We start from the raw sequence: 21,548 nt of genomic DNA on the forward strand, positions 1-21,548 counted from the left end.
GTATCCTTTTAGGACACAGAGCTGCAACATGAAGCAGCAAAATCTCTAGCCCTTCCTTGACTTGCCCATTTCTCCTGGATGCTGCCACGTGGAGAACTCATGTGGAGCCAGGCTCTCTGCAATTCCATGTGTGCACACACATTGCTCCTATATTTGCATGTGCTGCAGAACCTGAAGCACTCTCCTACCAAAGGGCTCAAGTGCCTGTGGAGCAGGAGGGCCTGCATTTCATAACTGAGCTTGTAAAAAAGCGATCATTCATCATGACTTCACTTGAGTTGATAGAATCCTGTGTAATTTGTAGTCCTGCTTTAAGCTCTTGCCTAGCTCTGTGCTTTTTACAGACTCATTAAACACAGGAACTTCAGGAGAAACCTACAAAATTCCTTGGAGAATGAATCTATGTGTTGGCTGAAGAAATGGTTTTTTTTTTCATTTTATTTCAAGCATAGGGAGATTCATATAAAGTCCACACATTACCAAATATCCTTTTGGAAGTACAGCCTAAGAGACAGTTTGACAAAAACCACCTTCTTAAATGTATAATTTTTTTGAAAGTCGCTTTTGTTTTAAAAGCTGTGAGTTTTTGCTGAAGTATCTCACAGAATAAAGGTTGTTTACTTTGCACTGGAAATGCCAAATCTTGTAAAAAACAGAGGTATTTGAATTTTATCCAGCTGGTTTTCAAAGTTCTTGTCAAGCTGTCCTACAGTGGTTGAAGAGCGTGAGTGCCAGCCTCAGGACACAAACCCCAAATTGGCTGGAAGATCTGTGCTTGAATTTCACCAAGCGAGTGCCAAATATTAATTCCTCAAGCACTATAACAACCTAACCATGGAATCACAGATGGTCTCCTTAGGTATTCCAGTCTGTCTTGTCACTAGATAAGCTTGCCTTTGCGATAGATGGTGTCTCATAACAAAAATCACATCATCCATTGCACCTTAGATTTCATACCAAAGACAACACTTCTTGACAATTTTATAATAAACTATCTAAAAAGTTATTAACTGGGGAAAGATAAGGAGAAAGTTGTATGCACAAAAATGAGTTAGACTGAAGTTTCAAAAGGTAATAAAAGCTTTCCTTAATAAGCAAGCTCTGTACTGGGGATGGCCAAACTTTCTGACCTTCTGAGGTGCATATCACAGTCTTTAGAAGCTGAAGAGTCAGGACGTGTCTGCGGGAGTTTGGGACTTCTGCCCTGCTCCTACTGAAGCCCTGCACCCTAGCAGATCCACCCTGCAGGACTGAAGCCCCAAGACTCCCCTCCCAGCTGGGCAGAAATCCTTATCCATCACCATGCTGCAAGGCAGAGGTCCCAACCATCACTACCCCGCAACACCCCCAATTTGGTAGGTGGAGAATGGGGGAAGGAACTTGAGCTCCGGGACCCATTTTAACTGTAAAAGGGTCATGTGGCTGAGGAGTCACAGTTGGGCCACCTCCTCCCTATATGTCCCTTAGGGCTGATGCTGGGAGTCTTTTGCTTATGTCTGGAAACCTTCCCCTTGAGTGTCTAAGCAGCAGAGGGAGACAGTTTCTTCTCCTTCTTTTATCCTATTGCCTGATCAGCCAGTTCAGCTAATGTCAGGACTTCATTTACATGTCTCTTCTGTGTGGATGGGGAACAATCAGCAAAGTCTGTTGACCAGGACAGCCTTGTAGATATCTGCTTCATATCGTGAATATCCACAGACCATTTCTGTGGATAGTGGATCAGATACGCTCCCTTGGGCTCTACTCACCAGTGATATCTGGAGAGAGGTTGGGATGTGCAATGCGCTTGTGGCATTGCTTGCAAGTTACCAGAGCAGCATGTGATGTGTGTCCCCTCCGCCCCCACCATCAAGTTCTCCTCCACAACATCCCTTTTCCTTGAGCTCCCACCCCTGAGCTCTCCCTTTCCCCTTCTCCTCACCCTCACACTGTGTCTTCCCTGCAAGACCCCACGCCCTCAGTCCCTCTCATCACTAGTCTATGGGAGACAGCTTGAAGATGTGGACAGATACAGATGAAAGCCAGTGGATCACAGGTTGATCCTAAGGGATGCAGATCAGATGCCAATCCACATTTATGTATCTGCGCAGGGCACTATTGAGGGACTTCTTTGTTGGGCAGCATATAACACCTCCTGTTGGAGACTAGTATTTAACATTTGTTAATGCCTGTCTGTTGATTTATAATTATAAAACAAACACTTCAATAGTACCTTCTAACTTGGGGTACAAATACTATAAGCAAGATTAATTTGTGCAGCAGTTTGGAAGTGCTTCATAAAGTCTAAACATTAAACACATTCTTATCATTCTAGTACTTGTTTTAACAATAATAACACATAGGTGATCTAGGGTGATTCCCACTATGAATTTGTCAGTGTTCTGTTGAGATCTAGGGTCCTTTGCTGGAGCTGGCACTTGGGCTGCGAGCCTCACAATTCTGTTTTCTAGTCTCTAAAGTTACAGCTTGTATGTTTTCTGTAATGTGAAACTTCTCGGAAGTGTTAGGGGAGTCATGCGTTTGTTTATTTTTTCAGGCAATAGTAACTCTGAACTGTGACCTCTTTTTTTTTTCTTTTTAAATCTATATAGAGCAGCTTCCTTGCATGCATTCCTAAAGATCAGGAAAGACAGGTTTAATAGCAAATAGTTTATTGGTAACAGTACTGTAAAAGTTCCATAGGATAAAACTTGATTTCTGTCTCTACTAGAAGGATTTAATGCTTCTTTCTGCTATACTCCATGGATTGGAGCACACGTGATGGTCATGTGTAACTAAGTCATAAATTAGGAAGGAGGGGCAACTTTGCATATATGGTATACATTTCCCTGAGCTGGCCAGAGTTCACAAAAAAGGTACAGCTGAGGATTCCAACGAATGTGAGGATCGTGGCCTGATACAGAGATGGATCTAGCAGTCAGCAGATCTAAACCATATATGCCTTGAGAAAAAAGCAGATTTCTCAACCATGACTGTTCCAAAGCAATGCATGCTGCTCACAGCATGGAAGCCAGCTAACTTTGGGAGGGATGTGATGCTTCTTGGTGAGGGGATCTGTATTGAAGACCCACAGTAGGGAAAACATTGGCACCTGATCAGCTGTCCCACCCCCCACCACCTTGTCTTTTGGAGCTTTCTGGCTCAAGCTGCAGCAGATTCCTCTGTGCTCCCGCAAACTCAAACAACAAGGTCCAAAAAAGAGTACTTTCACCTTTTGTTGGCCAGGAGGTTGCATGTAGTCCTCTTGGATACAGATCTTGCTATAGCAGCCTATATTGCTTTTACTTTGAGGATAGAGAATTATTACAAGCTAAATCTAAAGGTAACCTTGAATACCAATCTAAGGCATATAAGCACAGAATCCTAAGGCTGGAAGAGACCTCAGGTGGTCATCACGTCCAGCCCCCCCTCTTAAGGCAGGATCAACCCCAACTAAATCACCTAAATCAGGATTTGTCAAGTCAGGCCTTAAAAATCACCTGCGATGGAGGTTCCACCACCTCTTTAGGTCACAAGTATCGGAGCGGTAGCCGTATTAGTCTGTATCTGCAAAAACACAAGAAGTCTTGTGGCATCTTATAGACTAACAGATATTTTTGAGCATAGGCTTTTATGGGCAAAGACCCACTTCGTCATATGTGTTTTCTCTAGGTAACGTGTGGCTGGGTGTGAGCTTCAGCCGGTGCAATGTATGCCTGTCATTTAAGTAAGGCAGCTTGCTACAGCATTGCATCTGTCGTCTGTACTCTACTTTTCCTGCTATTCACTTCTAGGTACCATAAAAGTGCTTGTTACTATCTGCTGTGTTTAAATGATCTACCCATAATTAGTTAGACCCCCAGTTCTACTGCACTGTTTTAACTGCTCTGCTTCTGCTGTCTGTCATGTCATAGGGAGACGTTTAAGTACGAAATGGTCAAGGTGGGTCTGTAAAATGTGATCCTACCATATAAACATCTAAACACTTTTAGAGCAGAATAGAGGCCACATCTTTTTGTTCAGGTCTTTCTATGGCTGCCATTCTTAGTCCCTCATGGATTATTTAGTTTGATTATATGAGGATTGATAAACAGAGCTAAATGAAAAATTACAGTTAGTTTTTGAGGGAAAATTCTAAAATAAAAATTTAAAAATTAAAGTCTTGGGGTTTTTGTTTTTATTTTCTGCATTTTTCTTGCTTTTTCTTTAAAATTGGTGTTCAAAAGCAGCTGTAGGATTTTAAAAAATTGTTGAACATTGAAAATACTACTGATTTTTTTTTTTGCATTACATTTTCCTGCTAAAGAGACAAAGTGTTTTTGAGGAGCCATTTATAAACCTTTTCCATGAACATTTGGAAAAACAGCCATTTTTAACTGAAAAACTGGATTTTGATCATATTTTAACTAGCTCTTGTCATGAAATATATGCTCCATGCTTTGGAAAAGAGAGTTTATGGAAAATACACTCAGATATGGGTAGGCAGCATGCTTACTGTATATTTTATTTATTTACTAGAAGACTTACCTGGCTTTGCTCAGGTCCTTCAGGACAGGGGGCTGACTATGAAAGGGGTACTAGGGTCAGGGAAGGGTTGAACGATTCAGGAATGAGAAAAGGGGATGGAGGGAGTGAGGTGCAGGAGTCAGCACAGGATGCTGGGAGGTCAGGGGGACTCAGGGGACAGGATTCAGGGAGGGCAGGGATCTGGGAGATCTGGATGGGACCATAGGGGCCACCTGTGGTGATGAGGGCAGTGCTGGTCCAGTGATGTTGGGTCCTGGAGGTGTTTGGGGCAACATTGGGCAGCCACAGCCTGTGACTTCTGTCAGGGGACAGGGGTGGTGCTGCTCTGCCAGCTGTGCCCCTGGAGGGCAGTGCTCCCTCACAGTCTGGCTCTGCAGCTACAGGCCAGATTTATATCTGAACCTTGTAAATGCAATAATCATGGCAATAGTGAGCTTTTGCTTAGAGAATTCTAGCAACTACTAGCAGGTGAAAGATTAGTCAATTGTTCATTTCCTTGTGTGACATTTCTGCTAGGCAGCCCCAGGGCACGGCTGGCAACAGACTTTGCCGGGCCCTGGCCAATGTTGGAGAGGGGTGCAGCTCTGGGCCCCTGCCAGGGGCAGGACCTTGAGCAGAAGGAGTGGAGCTGGGGCAGTCATCCCTCAGCACTGTCTGAAGTGCACCAGGCCTCCCAACCCAGCTTTTAATGCTGGTAGGCAGCCCTGAACAGGTGATTTTTAGAGAACTCAGGGCTTCAGCCACCGCTATTTTTTTTTCATTTGCTGTGATAGTGGTTTGACAATTTAAATCACTCAGCTCTACTAGAATGTTTTCCGTTCAAAATTCCAGGTTATCATATAGCATTCATTGCGTTTTTGTACCTATGTGTTTTCTGTAGGAACAGCCTCTTAGACTCCGGTAAAATTATAGCTGGCATTTAAGATTTGACATTGTTCATCTTAAACCCAGATGCTTTCCTAAAGCCATGGATTTCTTTAGGTACAGGTTGAACCTCTCTAATCCAGCATTCTCTGAGCCAGCAACATCCATAATTTGTCTTTATTTTAGTTAGCTGGATGTCCACTTATCATGGGTGTGGCCACGTTTCCTGTTGTCCCATAAAATTTGTTTATCGGCACCTGTCCTGGCTCTGTGTTCTGTGATGTTATTTAGGTCTAATTACCCCCTAAATGTTTTATAAGAGCTCAGAAAGCAGTTTAAGTGTTGGTAATGCAGCTCGACAATATTGATCTCCCAGGGTCTGGCAAATTCTCTCTTTTGGCACCAGTCAGGTCCAAGGGTGCTGAATTAGAGAGGTTCAACCTGTACAAATTTTAGGGTAATATTTGTATTTTACTTAGTCATTTTACTTAGTCATTTATAATTTTAAGATTAAAGACTTGAATTTTTGTATGAAGTGTGCTTGAACCTTACATACTTTAAAAATCAGCCAATAACTTAGATGTGTCTTAATTGTTTCTTTTCTGTGTATTTACAGCAAAAGACACCATCTGAACCATTCACTGGGCGAGAGAAAAGGTCAAATTCACAGTCGTACATTGGACGACCTATTCAACTAGACAAGATTTTACTTTCCAAGGTTAAAGTGCCTCACACTTTTGTTATCCACTCCTACACACGCCCAACTGTTTGCCAGTACTGTAAGAAGCTTCTCAAAGGGCTTTTTAGACAGGGCTTGCAGTGCAAAGGTAAGTCTTGTCACTAATGAAATTTTGATAATGCTCTTCTTTTCAAGCTCCAATTTGAATTTATTTATAATTGGGTGTACTGTCATTTGCAATGTGTATAAAACATCAGTCTGATTAGTCCTTTCTTGATTCATTGAATTGTTTTAATATTTGTGTGTTTTTAACAATGTACAGGAATCAAGTGGAAGAACTCATTCAGGTGCATAATAACTGAATGTTACTAATAATAATTACAGTTCAAAACATTTACCATGCTGAGTTATAGTCACACTGGTATTTTGGTTGTGATTATCATAATTCCTCATTGATCAGATAGCTGTTGCTGTTACTAAAGTTTCTTTAAGGCCTCAGTCTTGCAAACACTCAAAGTTAAGGATGTTGATTGTGATAAAAGGATGTGGATTTTATAAGACTACTAGGGGGCTGAAGTTCTTCTGTATACGTAAATGTGCAAATAGGGAAGACAAATTGAGTCAAGTTTAAAACTACCACAGCAAAGAAAAAAAATATTGACCCAAAAACTTGAATATGTCTTGGAAATACCATACTAAAATTATGTACTACTCTAAAGACAAGTCATATTCTTATCCAAAACTCTAGATAGATTTCCCTTACTCTTAATGTTAGTCTTCAGAATTAGAGATAGTGTTCCATTCTGCAGCACCAACTAATCAGGCTGAAACTTGAGCTTCAGTTCACTCCTTAGAAGAACGAATAAAGGCTTTTAAACCAAGCCATCGGTTCTTCATGTGGATGAGGCTAGGTCTTCACCTCCACTCTGAACAAGCCCCACCCAGATGACTAACCCTTCCTCCCATGAAAACTTCTAGAGTGTGTCTCCTGTGAGTTGTATTGGCATCTGGCATATGGCCAGCATAATGTTCTCTGGACGCCTCAAGTTAAAGTCACATTAATCAAAAGAAAGAGATGGTAACTTTTATGAGTAGAACTATCGTTTTATCGGTGAAAAAGTGAAATATAAGACATTCTTTCTCTTGTTTTCTTACTAGATTGCAGATTCAATTGTCACAAGCGCTGTGCACCTAAAGTGCCAAATAACTGCCTTGGTGAAGTGGCCATTAATGGAGGTATGTTGTCTTAATGGTGGTTACTGTCTGTGTTTAAACTAACAGTAAAGGAAGTCTTGTAAAACAATTTGGAGAAAGATTTGTTTTGTATTGCCTAGGCATGGCCTTTGCTTTATGATATTTCTGTTCATGTACTGAAGAGGAAGTGTTGGGGGGAAACCTTCTGGTGGTTCATATTTCATCTTCATCAGAAGGGTTCCCCAACTTATTCAGCACCTGTGGATAGGCACCACTATACTATACTGGCAGAACAGACAGCAGACTACAGCCATAAAATATTTTGCTGCGTGTGGGCTGTCAGCAACATACATTTTTGAGGTGATAGTTGCTGCCAAAAAAAACTTCCAAGCCCTTGGGCAACAGAAAAGGATACTTACCCATTGGAGACAAAAACAGAATTGTATTTTAGTCTGGGAAGGAACATGTGCTTATTTTAGGATGAACTTCCTGAGCAGAAATGCATACCTGAAAGAACTGGGAAGGCCCTCCAGGAACAAATTCTACCCCTTCCTGTTGGCATGATGCTCATTACATCAGCTGCCTGCCAGAAATGAAGGCTTGAAAATCTGCCCACTTTGCCTTGCAAGTGGTGTCAGATTTGTGTCAAATGCAGGCATGTAGGGGTAGGCTTGACAGACGGTACTGGAGGAGAAGAGGGTGGTTTTAGATTAGCTGCTGATTACTTTGAAAATGTCATTTTCCGTAAGATGAGAGAATAAAAAATGTGGTCAAATGTTACATTTCCAAATGCATGTTGCAGTATTTTCAGCTGTCAGCTTAAATTTTTCTTCATAACTTAAGTACCACAAGATTTTTGTTAAACAATTTTGTCTGTTAAACAATTTTTTCTTAATTCTGTATTTATCATAGAATCATAGAATGCTAGGACTGGAAGGGACCTTGAGAGATCATTGAGTCCAGCCCCCTACCCTCATGCCAGGACCAAGTACTATCTAGACCATCCTGATAGACATTTACCTAACCTGTTCTTAAATATCTCCAGAGATGGAGATTCCACAACCTCCCTAGGCAATTTATTCCAGTGTTTGACCACCCTGACAGTTAGGACCTTTTTCCTAATGTCCAAACTAAACCTCCCTTGGTGAAGTTTAAGTCCATTGCTTCTTGTTCTATCCTCAGAGGCCAAGAAGAACAAATTTTCTCCCTCCTCCTTATGACATCCTTTTAGATACTTGAAAACTGCTATCATGTCCCCTCTTAATCTTCTTTTTTCCAAACTAAACAAGCCCAGTTCTTTCAGCCTTTCTTTGTAGGTCGTGTTCTCTCGACCTCTGATCATTCTTGTTGCTCTTTTCTGGACCCTTTCCAATTTCTTCACATCTTTCTTGAACTGCGGCACCCAGAACTGGACACAATACTCCAGCTGAGACCTAACCAGTGCAGAGTAGAGCGAAAGAATGACTTCTCGTGTCTTGGTCACAACACACCTGTTAATGCATCCCAGAATCATGTTTGCTTTTTTTGCAACAGCATCACACTGTTGATTCATATTTAACTTATGGTCCACTATCACTCTTAGATCCCTTCTTAGACAGTCGCTTCCCATTCTGTATGTGTGAAACTAATTGTTCCTTCCTAAGTGTAGCACTTTGCATTTGTCTTTATTAAACTTCATCCTGTTTACTTCAGACCATTTCTCCAATTTGTCCAGATCATTTTGAATTTTGACCCCATCCTCCAAAGCAGTTGCAACCCCTCCTAGCTTGGTATCATCTGCAAACTTAGTAAGCATACTGTCTATGCCAATATCTAAATCTTGATGAAGATATTGAACAGAACCAGTCACACAGACCCCTGCGGAACCCCACTTGCTATACCTTTCCAGCAGGATTGAGAATGATTAATAACTACTCTCTGAGTACAGTTATCCAGCCAGTTTTGCACCCACCTTATAGTAGCCCCATCTAAGTTGTATTTACCTAGTTTATTGATAAGAATATCATGCAAGACTGTATTGAATGCCTTACTAAAATCTAGGTATAGCACATCCACCACTTCTTCCTTATCCTATCAAAGAAAGCTATCAGATTGGTTTGACATAATTTGTTCTTTGCAAATCCATGCTTGCTGTTCCCTATCAGCTTACCACCTTCCAAGTGTTTGCAGATGATTCCCTTAATTACTTTTCCATTATCTTCCCTGTCACAGAAGTTAAACTGACCAGTCTGTAGTTTCCTGCATTGTTCTTATTCCCCTTTTTATAGATGGGCACTGTATTTGCCTTTTTCCAGTCTTCGGGAATCTCTCCTGTGTCCCATAATTTTCAAAAGATGATAGCTAATGGCTCAGATACCTCCTCCATCAGCTCCTTGAGTATTGTAGGATGCATTTCATTAGGCCCTGGTGACTTGCAAACATCTAACTTTCCTAAGTGATTTTAACTTGTTCTTTTTTTATTTTATCTTCTAAACCTACCCCTTTCCCATGAGCATTCATTATGTTAGGTATTCCTTCTCCAGTCGTCTCAGTGAAGACCGAAACAAAGAAGTCATGAAGCATCTCTGCCATTTCCAAGTTTCCCGTTACTGTTTCTCCCTCCTCACTGAGCAATGGGCCTACCCTATCCCTGGTCTTCCTCTTGCTTTTAATGTATTTATAAAAAGTCTTCTTGTTTCTGTGATGCCAACAATGTCATAGTTGTATTTATTTATTAGCACTTCCCGTTCTTCCTGCTTATTACCCATACTTCCCGCATTTCTATGTATACGTCTAAGATATTGATTTGATCTTGCCTCTCAGTTTTTCCCTGACCTTCCTTTTTCTCTGCAATTATAGTCCATGCTCCCTCCCATTTCCGACCCATCTCCCAGGTCTCCATCTTCTCTACTTACCTGTGGGCTTTGCTCCCCTGTCCCCATCAAACCTAATTTGAAGCCCTCCTCACTTCATTCAATGGATATTGAAAGTAACATAAAGACTTTTTAAACATATGTTGGATTTTAAAAGTATGGTTAAACTAGGAAAACTGACTATAAAAATCAGAATTTTCAATGTGTATTGCTAGGTGGAAGGAGTGAAAATGGTGGGGAAGGTTTTTAAAAATGGCTAGTGATTTTGGGTGCCCAACTTGAGAAAAATTATTATTGTTTTTTTCAGAAGGTCGGTGCTCAACAATTTCTGTTATCATTCTGCTATAAAGTAGGCACCCAAAATCTCTAGTCACTTCTTAAAATCTTGGACAAGATGTACATGTGAATTCACCACAGCCACTCCTGTAATATGCATCTGTTTGTTTTGGGTAACTGGAGATGATGCCCAAGTAAGGAAGAACACAGCAAAAGTTTCAAATCCAAGGGCCAAAAATATCCTTTAAATTGTTCATATGTTCATGTTATTGTTGATGTGACTGTTTTTTCTCTATAGGGAGCTTGTAGTTGGTTTTAAAAAAATATTATATGCAGCTTTTCCAACACAACTTCTATTTTCACAGTTGGAATGCCTATGAATATAGAGCTACGTGGGATCAGAGCGGGGTCATGAGACACATTCCTCTTTAGCTGGAGGAATACATAGGGCAGTGCTTAGAAGTGTGGGCGTGAAGGAGTTGAGCCACAAGCAGACGGGGAGAATGGGGCTGTTTTTCAAAAGTTCGGATGAATGACCTAGGTCCTCTCTTCACGCACTGCTTAATCACTGCCTGAAACCACCTGCTTCTCTCACGGACAGCTCTCCATCCCAGTCCCTTTGGAAAAATATGCTGCTTTTACAAACTTCCCTCCTACATGTGTGTCTGGTGCCAAAGCGGGTGACAGGCACATGGTGCTGGCTCTGCATAAATGATGAAGTGAACCAAACTTGTCTGAAGCTGCTGCTGGTGAAGGAGGCAGAGAGTGTATAGAAAGTGCTGACAGGAAGTCAGTTCTCCCTTCCCAAGTACAGCTCTCTGAAAGCAGGGGCTCAGCCAGCTGCAGCACTCTCCCATTGTATCTGCTTAATGTTTCTTTGCCCCCGTTACTAGGGAGTTCTCCATCACCAGTCAACAACCAGCAGGACACGTGTGCTGCATCCCTGATGCAGGAATGTAAGACCCCACTACAACAGGAAGTTGTATTTGTTAAACTAGAACTTTGGATAGGTGTCTTTTTTCTAATACTTGAAATCTAAATAAAATAAAAAGTATCATTCTGCCCATCTGCTCTATGATGCTTCTCACCTCGAGCAGCAATCAAAGGCTAGAGCTGTGAAATTAAAAATATGATCTCATTAGTAAACAAATTGAATACTGAATGTGAAAATGTTACTTTTAACAGCCCATGGGTTTATTATACGTAAAGATTAAAAATGTTAATGTGTTGGGGTAAAAAACAGAGCCCCAGACCTTAATGTCTTCACCATGGCGGTATTGTTCTACCTGCTAGAGATGTTGTATAGTTTGTTCTGTGCACAACCACGTATCAACTATTAGAATCCAAACTCTGTTCGCCTGTTGCCTCTGAGTCAAGTGGTCACTGCCAGAGAGACCTTTCCTCCTCTCTCTTCCTCTCCAACTTCTTTCCACCTGTGTGAAGCTCTTTGACAGCGAAAGCTTCCATGTTCTCTTTTTTTTCCCCCATTGGGCATTCTTCACTGTCAGAATAATTTTGTTTTACATGGAATTTGAGAAGAACCTCCCTCATAGATAGAAAAGTGTTTCGTTAAGAAAGTACAGTCTTCCAAATGGTATTTCCCTGTCTCAGATTGCTATAGCTGGCTAGCTGTGTGGGAACAACTACGGTGGTAAGAGCTGAAAGGGAACACCCTAGAAGATCTAATGCTGGCTGTCATACCTGCCAGTACTGCAAATTTTGGGCTCTGTGTAGCATTAAGATTAAAATAGGCCAAAATAGTTTGTGTGAGCTAAAGATATATAGGTATGCTGTATATAGCACATGTTATTTCTTGTTCTGATCTCACTTAGGCGACTCATATCTTGAAGTGAAGAAGAAAGTTCAACACCATGTTAGGGGAAACAAATATAAACACAATATGAAATTAAAATGACTGCAGAAGGAGCACATATTGTAACAGAATTAAACTGGCGCCAGCTAGAGCCTGAGTCTAGTTTTAACGAGTACCAAGGAGATGCAATCTGTGTTTTACTGTGTACTTGAAAGGAGGGGAGCTAATCGCTGGTGAATTTGGTGCCTTGGTTTCATCTCTCCCTGTCTTTGTTTCACCTCTAGCAACTCCACTTCCACTGTGAGATGAATCCATTTTGCAATGCTTTCTCATAGCGGAACTACTGAGATTAATCTGCTATTTTCATGTTAAACATGGGCACCTTCTGTTCCATATTGTGTATTAACACGCCATTCTTTGCACCTTCTAGGCAAAAGAGAAAAACAGTGATGAAGAGAGGGTGGGGGGTGATATTTTCCTTTTATTTATATATGGTGCTGTGGTAAATAATTACCTTGGGAATTTAATAGCTCATGATCCCATAACGGAAAATTGCCAAGTTTCAAATTCAACCTAACCTCACATCGGTATGCACCTGTGGACTGCCAACAACTATCAAGCATAGTACACATCATTCCAGCTGCACAGAAAATCTGCCAGGAAATACAGACTGAAAGCCCATGAGGACAGAGTTTGAACAAAGGTTCATAGATTTAAAAACTGCTGCCTGGACTTTGGCAGTTCTAGCAGAAGATCGTATTTCATGCTTGCTTTCTGCAAGTATTGCATTTTGACAGGTTTTTGGTTCTGGATAGTGATTCCCGCTAACTTGTTAACTTCATATTCGGTCAGTGTAATAGCTGAGATGGGCCTAGGCGGTAGCAATCAGATATGGACCTGAACTTTCCCTAAACCATAGTATTGCTTTGACCTGTCTCTGCTATTTTTATATAAATCTGAAAATCCTGTTCCAGATTTGCTTAGCCCTGGTGCGGAGTCAGATGTGGTCATGGAAGAGGGAAGTGATGACAATGACAGTGAAAGAAACAGTGGTCTTATGGATGACATTGATGAATCTATGGCTCATGATTCTGAGATGTCAATGACAGGATGCCACAGTGACAATGGAGAAATGCAAGATCCTGATCCTGACCATGATGATTCAAACAGAATGATCAGGTGAGCCACGTAGCATCTTTACTGACGTACCTTATTGCATCTGCTGTGTCTATAACTGAGTCAAAAGTGTGAAACGTGTATAGATATTCTGACTTCCACATAATGGAGAGTTATGGATTCTCAAATAACTCTTGCAGCTGCTTCACTGGATACATTTATAAGTGGGATTTAATAGAGGATTATATATTACTGTCTTGTAGATAAAGCAGCAGCAAACTAAAGAGAGGTCTGATTATGAAATAAATATTCCTTGTTTTAACATGCAGCAGACTTTGATTTTTACTTTGTTTCCTGCTATTTTCTAAAAGCAGTGTTATAATAATTGTGGTTTCAGTTGAATGAGTCTACCACCCCCTATAGAGAGGTAAGTACATGCCTCTCCGATGGGGATGAAAAATGATGTTGTAGCACATTTAGTTGTGTGGCTTGTTTCTTAACATCAAGGCCAGAAAGGGGTCATCAGACTCATCAGCTTGGGGGTGTTACCCACACCAATTTCTTTATCTCTTCCACACTTCAGGGACACACACACACTTTTACCTAATCTCGATGGCTTCAGGCATGACCTTGTAAATTTAAACTCCCACCCTCACCCAATTCCTAGGCTAAGGATGCAATTCCCTGTGGGTATGCAGGATCTGTGCCACTGAAAAAGCCTTACATGGTAATATTCTTATTCTCCATTTATTCACAATTACTAATAAAGCAGAATACATACTAAGCACACAGCATCATGCTCACCAATCCTGATGAAGGCAGGCAGACTTCCCCTCTTGGACAGAGAAAGTCAGTCTCTCTTCATGCTGGTTGCTGCACCTCTGGTCTTGGGGGTGAGTTCTCCCAGGCTTTTCTCTTCTTGCTATTCTTTTTTTCCTTCTTTCCTACCTTCCTTCTTTCTTCCTGCTGTTTTTCTTTTTGGACTCCAGTTTAAGTAGTGAAACTTGAGTCCTGCTTAGCTGCACCTTGACCACTTATTGAGTATAATTTTACTAAGCAATCATAACCTACTGTAACAGAATTACCTAACCAGTCATCCCACCACCTGAATTCATTTGTACCTAGCAAAATTAATTGTACAGCAGACAGAAACAATTACAAACCAGACAGAGGTCAAACAGAAAGCAGTAGAAAAATGAGGATAATCATTATAGAATGAGGATTCCACAACCTCAGTGACAGTGGGTGGCATTAGAATGTGGTTTCCTTCTTAACAGCCTGGTGTGACACTATTGTAATGAAATTTAGATGGAATGTGAGTATGTGACTGCTATAGTTAATGGCTACTGCTCCTTATTCTGGCTGCAGAGGAGCTCTAGGCATCTCAATATGGCTATAGAAAACCATATTTGTTATACTGTTATGGGGGTGGGTCACTGAAAGTGGGAAATGGTATGCCCATGCACATAGCAGAATTCCGATGGCAAATAGTTGTTTAGCAAATCAGCTAGTTACTATAACATAGACATGGGACATACTTTGCCATACTTTGAAAAGAATTTCATCTGTTTTGTCCAAAATTGTCCAATATCTAAGAAGATTTTATTGATTTTTAAGCCCTTCAACAAGCAACAATATTCCACTAATGAGAGTGGTGCAATCTGTCAAGCACACAAAAAGGAAAAGTAGCACAGTCATGAAGGAGGGATGGATGGTTCACTACACAAGCAAAGACACATTGGTAAGAAAGAATGTTAACAAAGACATCTTTTACAACATATAATTTATAATTTTGAAGGACCTAATCCTGCAAATAATTTAGGCACTTTTTTCACAAAAATAGTACCATTGGCTTCAAAGATACACAGAGTTTGCATCATCAGAGCCTAATATTGTTTATGTCTAAGGTATAATATTCAAAGCCTGAAGCACCCATAACAAATATTCAGGCCTCTTTGCCAGGAGAGAATTAGTTAAAATACAAAACAAATTTAGAAGTGTCAGATTTACTTTACCATCTGGCTAAATGTGAAATTTGAAAAGAAAAATTCTGAGCGAACAAAATCGGTGTATATTTTTATTACCTGAGATGCTCTGAAATAACTTTTGTCTATTATTTTTTAGCCAGATCTAAAAGTGAGTCAGAGCTTTTGTAAAACTGAAAAGTACATTCTGTGGTGCAAAAATATCCCTGGCTAATAAGTGAGACATGGAAAACTTGTAGAGGGAAAAAAGTTAATTTCCTTCCTACCTACTGACTCCCAGATAAGAAGTTCAATTTCACGTGACATGCTGAAGTGAAATACTAGGGATCATGCTCAATGAAGGTGGAAGGTTGATTTAATTTAGCAGCAAACCTTTAGCAAATGCTCCTGGCATTACATAGACTGCATGCATCTGAACAGACTACTCTCCAAACAAAGGCAGAGCAAATCCTCCTGCAAATCATTTAATGCAAATTACTTTGTCAGTCAGAGTTATCATTTTATCTAATCCCTATATTCCATTTATTTACTTTTAAAAACTGTTGGGAAATTGTTTTTATTGTTATTTTTATTATAGAGAAAACGACACTACTGGAGACTAGACAGCAAATGCATTACACTCTTTCAAAATGATACTGGAAGTAAATATTACAAGGTAAATATGGCTTCTGTTATTTTATGCAGGTTTTTCAATATTTTCTGTTACAGACGTGCAATGATCAAAACCTGGAGTAACTAGTAGAGTTCATTCATACTTATTTGTACTGTGCTAGTGGTATTTCTTAGAACTGAACTGCTCAATATTTGTTTTCATCGATGAACCTGAGTATATTTACTTTGCCTGTCAAAACCAAGAAACATTAGAATTTAATGTTACAGTGGCCAACAAAATTCATATGCTGTAGAAGTGATAATATTTTTACAGGGACAATACACTGTTGGTGAGAGATTCAGACTCTTCTGAAAAATCTGGCCTTTCTTGTGAATAGGGAGTTCAGTTTCTAACACTCCATCATTAATAATATAAAACCCACAGACGTCACTCTGTATGCGGAGGGGGTTATTTTCATTTCCTTCATTGGGCCATTAGTGTTCTGATTTAGATTTTCGATAGGTATGGTTTAGTTCTCAGATATCTCTTGTTAGCATCATTGTTGAAGCCTTTGGGCATCATGGCAATATAAATATTAAATAATGAAGTTTTTGTTATCTGTGACCTGTTGGGTCTTGATTCTGGAAAGCAGTAAAACACCCCTAGTTCTAGCCCCTATTAGAAAAGGCAGCAATTATTTTTCTAGGTGAAGGTCTGTTTATGTGTGAAACAGCTCTACCAATCCCTGCCAGACATTGTCCACTTCATCACTGCGATGTGTTCACATTTATCATTTGCAAGTGTTATTTGGTCTTGCAAATAACAACTTCCAGGGTCCTCTCAAACAGTGTTCACTGTGAAGTCCAAGTTACCAGGTTAGCCTGGATGTTAGTATGTAAATACTTACTGTTTTTAGTTTTACGTGGTTAAAAAGCACAGCTAATAACACTGAAATAAAATGTGGTCCATGTTTTAGTTTTGTTTGACAGATCTGCATGAAAAAAGTAAATATCTTCTCTCCTCAGGAAATTCCGTTGTCCGAAATTTTGTCCCTGGAACCAGCAAAAAACTTTACTTTGATGTCACAAGAAGCCAATCCCCATTGCTTTGAAATAACCACAGCAAATGTAGTTTATTACGTTGGAGAAAACCTAGAAAACCTCTCAAGTGTTCCACTTAATAATAGTGTTCTCACCAGTGGCATTGGTTTGGATGTTGCAAGAATGTGGGAGATGGCAATTCAGCATGCTCTGATGCCTGTCATTCCTAAAGGGGCATCAGCTGGGTCAGGACCCAGCCTGCACAGTAAGTTTATTTACCTAGATCCATCGTCACATAAAGGACAAAGGCAGCAGATTAAATATATATGGATCAGATCTTCTGTTGGAGTAAACAGTCATATTCTTCACTGAACTCAGTAGGGCAGTGCCTGTAGACTCGTCTATGGAGGAAATGGTCCCCCATATATTTTAAGATGTTTGTAGTTTCTCGTTGGAACATTTTGGGCTAAGTTTTGCACGTGTGTGTGAACATTCAATATATAAGTTTTCGCAAGCAAATAATGTAAAGGAATCTTTGCCCTGGTCCTAAAATAGTAAATCATCCTCATCATCACTTGACCATATTCAGACTAAGGCACACAGGTTTCTCAGAGAGCCTAAGCCCTGGAAGGCCACATACATTGGTCGCACATGGGGGAGGATGCCCATCCCTACTTCTCTGTGGATAGGACAGTTTCTTCAACTTTCTAGATCACTGATGTATGAGGGAGCCAAAGTTCTTCTTACCCTTCACCACATACGACTTCCACAGCTATCACCTAAATGGCTCGGTGCTGACACAAAATCAACTCATAGCTTACGAACAGCAGGTTGAAGCTGAACCTAAGCAAGATAGCCTTTGTGAAGACTCCTTTGGCTGGAGGGAAACCTCCACAATTGGTCATTAGAGTCTGTAGTTTAGGATTGTTCTTGGACTCACTTAGGAGCACTAGTGAGTAACATTTTCTATTCTCTCTGGCTAGAAGATTTAATCCCGTCCTTGTAGAAAATGATCTCACCTTAGTTAAACACACTTTTTTTCATTCCCTGTCAATACTATATTAATGCAGTATACCTGGGCATAAAATTACTAGCTCTTAGGAAACTCTAGCTCATATAAACCACTGCAGTTCACCTCCTCAGCAACATCAGTTACAGTAGGAAAATCAAACCTGTCCTCTGCTCTTTGAGCTGGCTTCCCATACAATTTAAATTCAAGTTCAAGGTTTCAGTCCTTGTTTTCAAGGTTTTCAATGGCCTAAGCCCAGTGTATCTAAAAGATTGCCTAAAGCCTCAGATGAAGACAATGGTCCACAACTTCACTCCTTAGGCATAACAGAACTTTCTATCATAAGGGTAAAACCCATCTGCTCAGAAGACTTTGCTTTCTCGGGGGTTAGTGCAAGACAGTGGAATGAACTCCTTCAACAACAACTAAAGATTCTGAATATTCTCACCACTTTCTGGTCAAATTGCAAGGCACCGTTCTTTGACTTGCCTTTTTGAATGTAAGCACAGAGCAGAATGTACTTTTTGAAGCTTCTCAAAAACAAAACATCACTAAATTAAAACATTCCACTGCACACTCAGTTTTCTCCAGGGGCAGAGGATGAGAAACAAAATGAGTCGCACATGACAGAGGTTAGTCACATTGCTTAATAGACTATTGGAAATGCTCAGACAGGATCTAATCTTTAGAAAGGGAAAACTCAATTTCAAGCCATTCAAGACATATAGGTTTTGTGTGACTGTCTCTTTTTGAAGATCTGGAAAGCACCATCGATAGGATGGGTAATGCCATAAACCAATAATAAATAGCAGTAATTTGCCCCACATTGCAGTGATATGTGCATACTCAAGTATTGTATCTGAAGAGTGTAAATGGAATTGTTTAAAGTGTTGAAGAGATGATGAGCAAGGGTAATAGTATGAATTGTTCAAAGAAAGATATAAATAATGAAATTTTGTCAGGTTCTGGAATCACATCCAAAAGGAAGTGGAAAACAAATTGCTAAAATCACGTACACATGGGGTATATGCAATATTAGCTGGGAGCTGAAGAGATGACCTAATTGGTCCATTTTCTGGATTGTCAGTAGGTATTAATATAATGTAATGGGAAGAGACATTTAGTACATGTGTGAACTAAAAGCACAACTATGTATAGTTTTTATTTCAATTTTTTTTCAGGGGATGTATCCATCAGTATTTCGGTATCAAATTGCCAGATTCAGGAAAATGTGGTGAGTGTTCTCTGAATGCTGGTGCTAGACACAAGATAAATCTTGTGAAGAAATTGATCTGTTTTTTTTTAAGAGGAGCATGTGAGAGGATTGTTCATCAGCTATTTTTCACTTGGTGATATTTTGCAGAAATATAATTAGCTCTTAAAGAAAATCTTCCTTGCTTCAGATGAAAGAATTACATTTTAGGTGCTTAGTTGAATGGGCAGCTTAGTTCACTTTTGTTGAAGTATACTGATTATTAAAGTATTAAAACTGGCTGGCATATGTGGTGTTTCTAGAAGCACTGCAAAATATACACCTATGAATACATGCCAGTTTTAGTAAATTCATATTTTCATGTCGCCAGAGAGTAGACATTCTGTATTGCACGTTATCCTCAGAATGAAGCCTTACCAAGGCCTGGTGGTTCATGGGTGCACTGATTACTACAGCCTTTGAGTCCTGAAAAACTGGAAACTGTAGTCAACAGGGCACATGACTAGGAACAGGCATGTGACCTGCAGGCTTCCTGACTCTAAGGCTACGTCTACACTGGAGAGTTTTGTAGACAAAACTCTTGGAGCACCTACACACAAAATGAGTTTTGTCAATGGAAACTGTTGACAAAAAAGGTGTGTAGATACTCCGGGGGGCCCTTTTGCCAACAGAGCGGATCAAAAGATCAATCTGCTTTTGTATGTAGACACGATCTGTCAACAGAAGTTTTGTCGGAACATCTCTTCCAACAGTAACTTCTATAGACGGATGCTTCTAGTGTAGATGTAGCTTAAGTGTATATCTATAGTGAAATCATGAGGCATGATTGTAGCTTATGTAGACCTACTCAAGCTAGGCTTAAGCTAGATTGAGTACAAGAAGTCAAGCTGCTTCCTAACAGGCTCAAGCAGACATTTGGAACTCTGAGTATTTAACTATGGGGTAACAACATTGAAGTCTGTGCTACTGTGGCTTCACTGTTCTGGCTCATGAGCTGTCTAGTTTCCAGCTAACTCAGGTATGTCTGTACTTGGTGATTTCAGCGTAGACATATGTTTATGAGATCCAAGATCAAACAGAGTCTGCTGTAGGTCTCTCCATATTAGCCAGAAAAAAGTTACCTCCTTTTGTCCATTTACGGAAAACAGGAACACATTCTGTTAAGAGTTTTATAGCATTTTTATCTTTCTGCATCTTCTGTTTATTTTTTAAAAAGCTCTTAAAATAGTGATGTGGAGCTAAATTTGAGCATTTGTGCTTTATTTGATCTGCCCCAGCTGGTGAATCTGTCAACTGTCTTACATAAGCCTCTTACTCAACCCTGCAATTTGGCACCAGGAATTGATAAGAGTGAATTCACTGAATACCCTAACATTGAGGGAAGCTCTTATCATTTTGTACATCTGTAAGCTGAGGAAGAAGTTGAAAGAATCCAAAGCCCAAGGTTGTTAGGTTTTCTCAGGCTCACAACTTGTTGACACTGTTCTCTCTTGGTATGGGCTTGGAAATAGTAATACAAATAAAAAGATCCTCTAAGTTCAGCATCTCTACCCATTCATAAAAGCTGAGGAGACAATATTGTCTGGTGTGAAGGTACCTCACTCCCTGCTGCCATCACAGTTAGTTTTTTGCTTTAGAAAACCCACCTGGATGCTCCAAGTCTCTTCATTATGCTATCATTTCATTGAAATGTTCTACTCTAAAAATATGCTAGTTCTCCTTTGAAAAACATTTCAGAAGAAGTGCTTCTTTCCATATCACAGGGTTTAATATGCATTATATTCCTACCAACAGGATATTAGTACAGTCTACCAAATCTTCCCAGATGAAGTGCTGGGATCGGGACAGTTTGGAATTGTTTATGGAGGTAGGAGCAAATATTTGTTAGTATGTTACTGATATCAAAAAACAAATCTCAATGACAGGTAGCATTTTCTAAACATTCAGGGTGTTTGGATTTTGAAACAAATCTGTACTTTTCAGATAATATTGTCTGTTTAATGTGTTTCATATTAAGAAACTAAACATTTTATATAGCTTTAGTCAACGATAGGCTATTTTATTTGTATTCTGTTTGCTACTGACTGCTTTATTTCTTTACCCAGCACAGATATCATGCACAAATTCTCTCTAAGGCTTAGCCTACTTCTACACAGAGCCATGCTACCAGCAGTGTGATGCAGGGCTCTCAAAAATGCAGATGGCTGCTCATTTGCATAGTTGTGTGGTTAATCTGCATACTCATGCAGGATCACCCTGCAGGCAGAGGCTGCTGTCATCAGAAAACACACTGGGTAGACATGGTTCTGTTGGTGACAACCCCCTTTGTTGGTGGCTCCTTATCCCTGATTTTTTGACAAATTATTTATTTAACATAAGACATGAAGAAATGCTTTAACAGAAAAATAA

The 21,548-nt window shown here is 40.0% G+C and overlaps 1 protein-coding gene across 2 annotated transcripts in view; it reads left to right on the forward strand.

The window, feature by feature from the left end:
- PRKD1 (protein kinase D1) overlaps positions 1 to 21,548 on the forward strand; it is a 225,965-nt gene that overhangs the window by 186,322 nt on the left and 18,095 nt on the right. For both annotated transcript variants that reach the window (XM_074996914.1, XM_074996915.1), the window contains 8 exons: positions 5,987 to 6,197; positions 7,208 to 7,285; positions 13,159 to 13,363; positions 14,918 to 15,041; positions 15,863 to 15,940; positions 16,903 to 17,182; positions 19,108 to 19,160; positions 20,934 to 21,006. In XM_074996914.1, coding sequence (XP_074853015.1) covers positions 5,987 to 6,197; positions 7,208 to 7,285; positions 13,159 to 13,363; positions 14,918 to 15,041; positions 15,863 to 15,940; positions 16,903 to 17,182; positions 19,108 to 19,160; positions 20,934 to 21,006 — 1,102 coding nt within the window. The remainder of the gene's footprint in view (positions 1 to 5,986; positions 6,198 to 7,207; positions 7,286 to 13,158; positions 13,364 to 14,917; positions 15,042 to 15,862; positions 15,941 to 16,902; positions 17,183 to 19,107; positions 19,161 to 20,933; positions 21,007 to 21,548) is intronic.

This window comes from Carettochelys insculpta, chromosome 6 (genome assembly GCF_033958435.1).
Source record: "Carettochelys insculpta isolate YL-2023 chromosome 6, ASM3395843v1, whole genome shotgun sequence".
Taxonomy (NCBI): Eukaryota; Metazoa; Chordata; order Testudines; family Carettochelyidae; genus Carettochelys; species Carettochelys insculpta.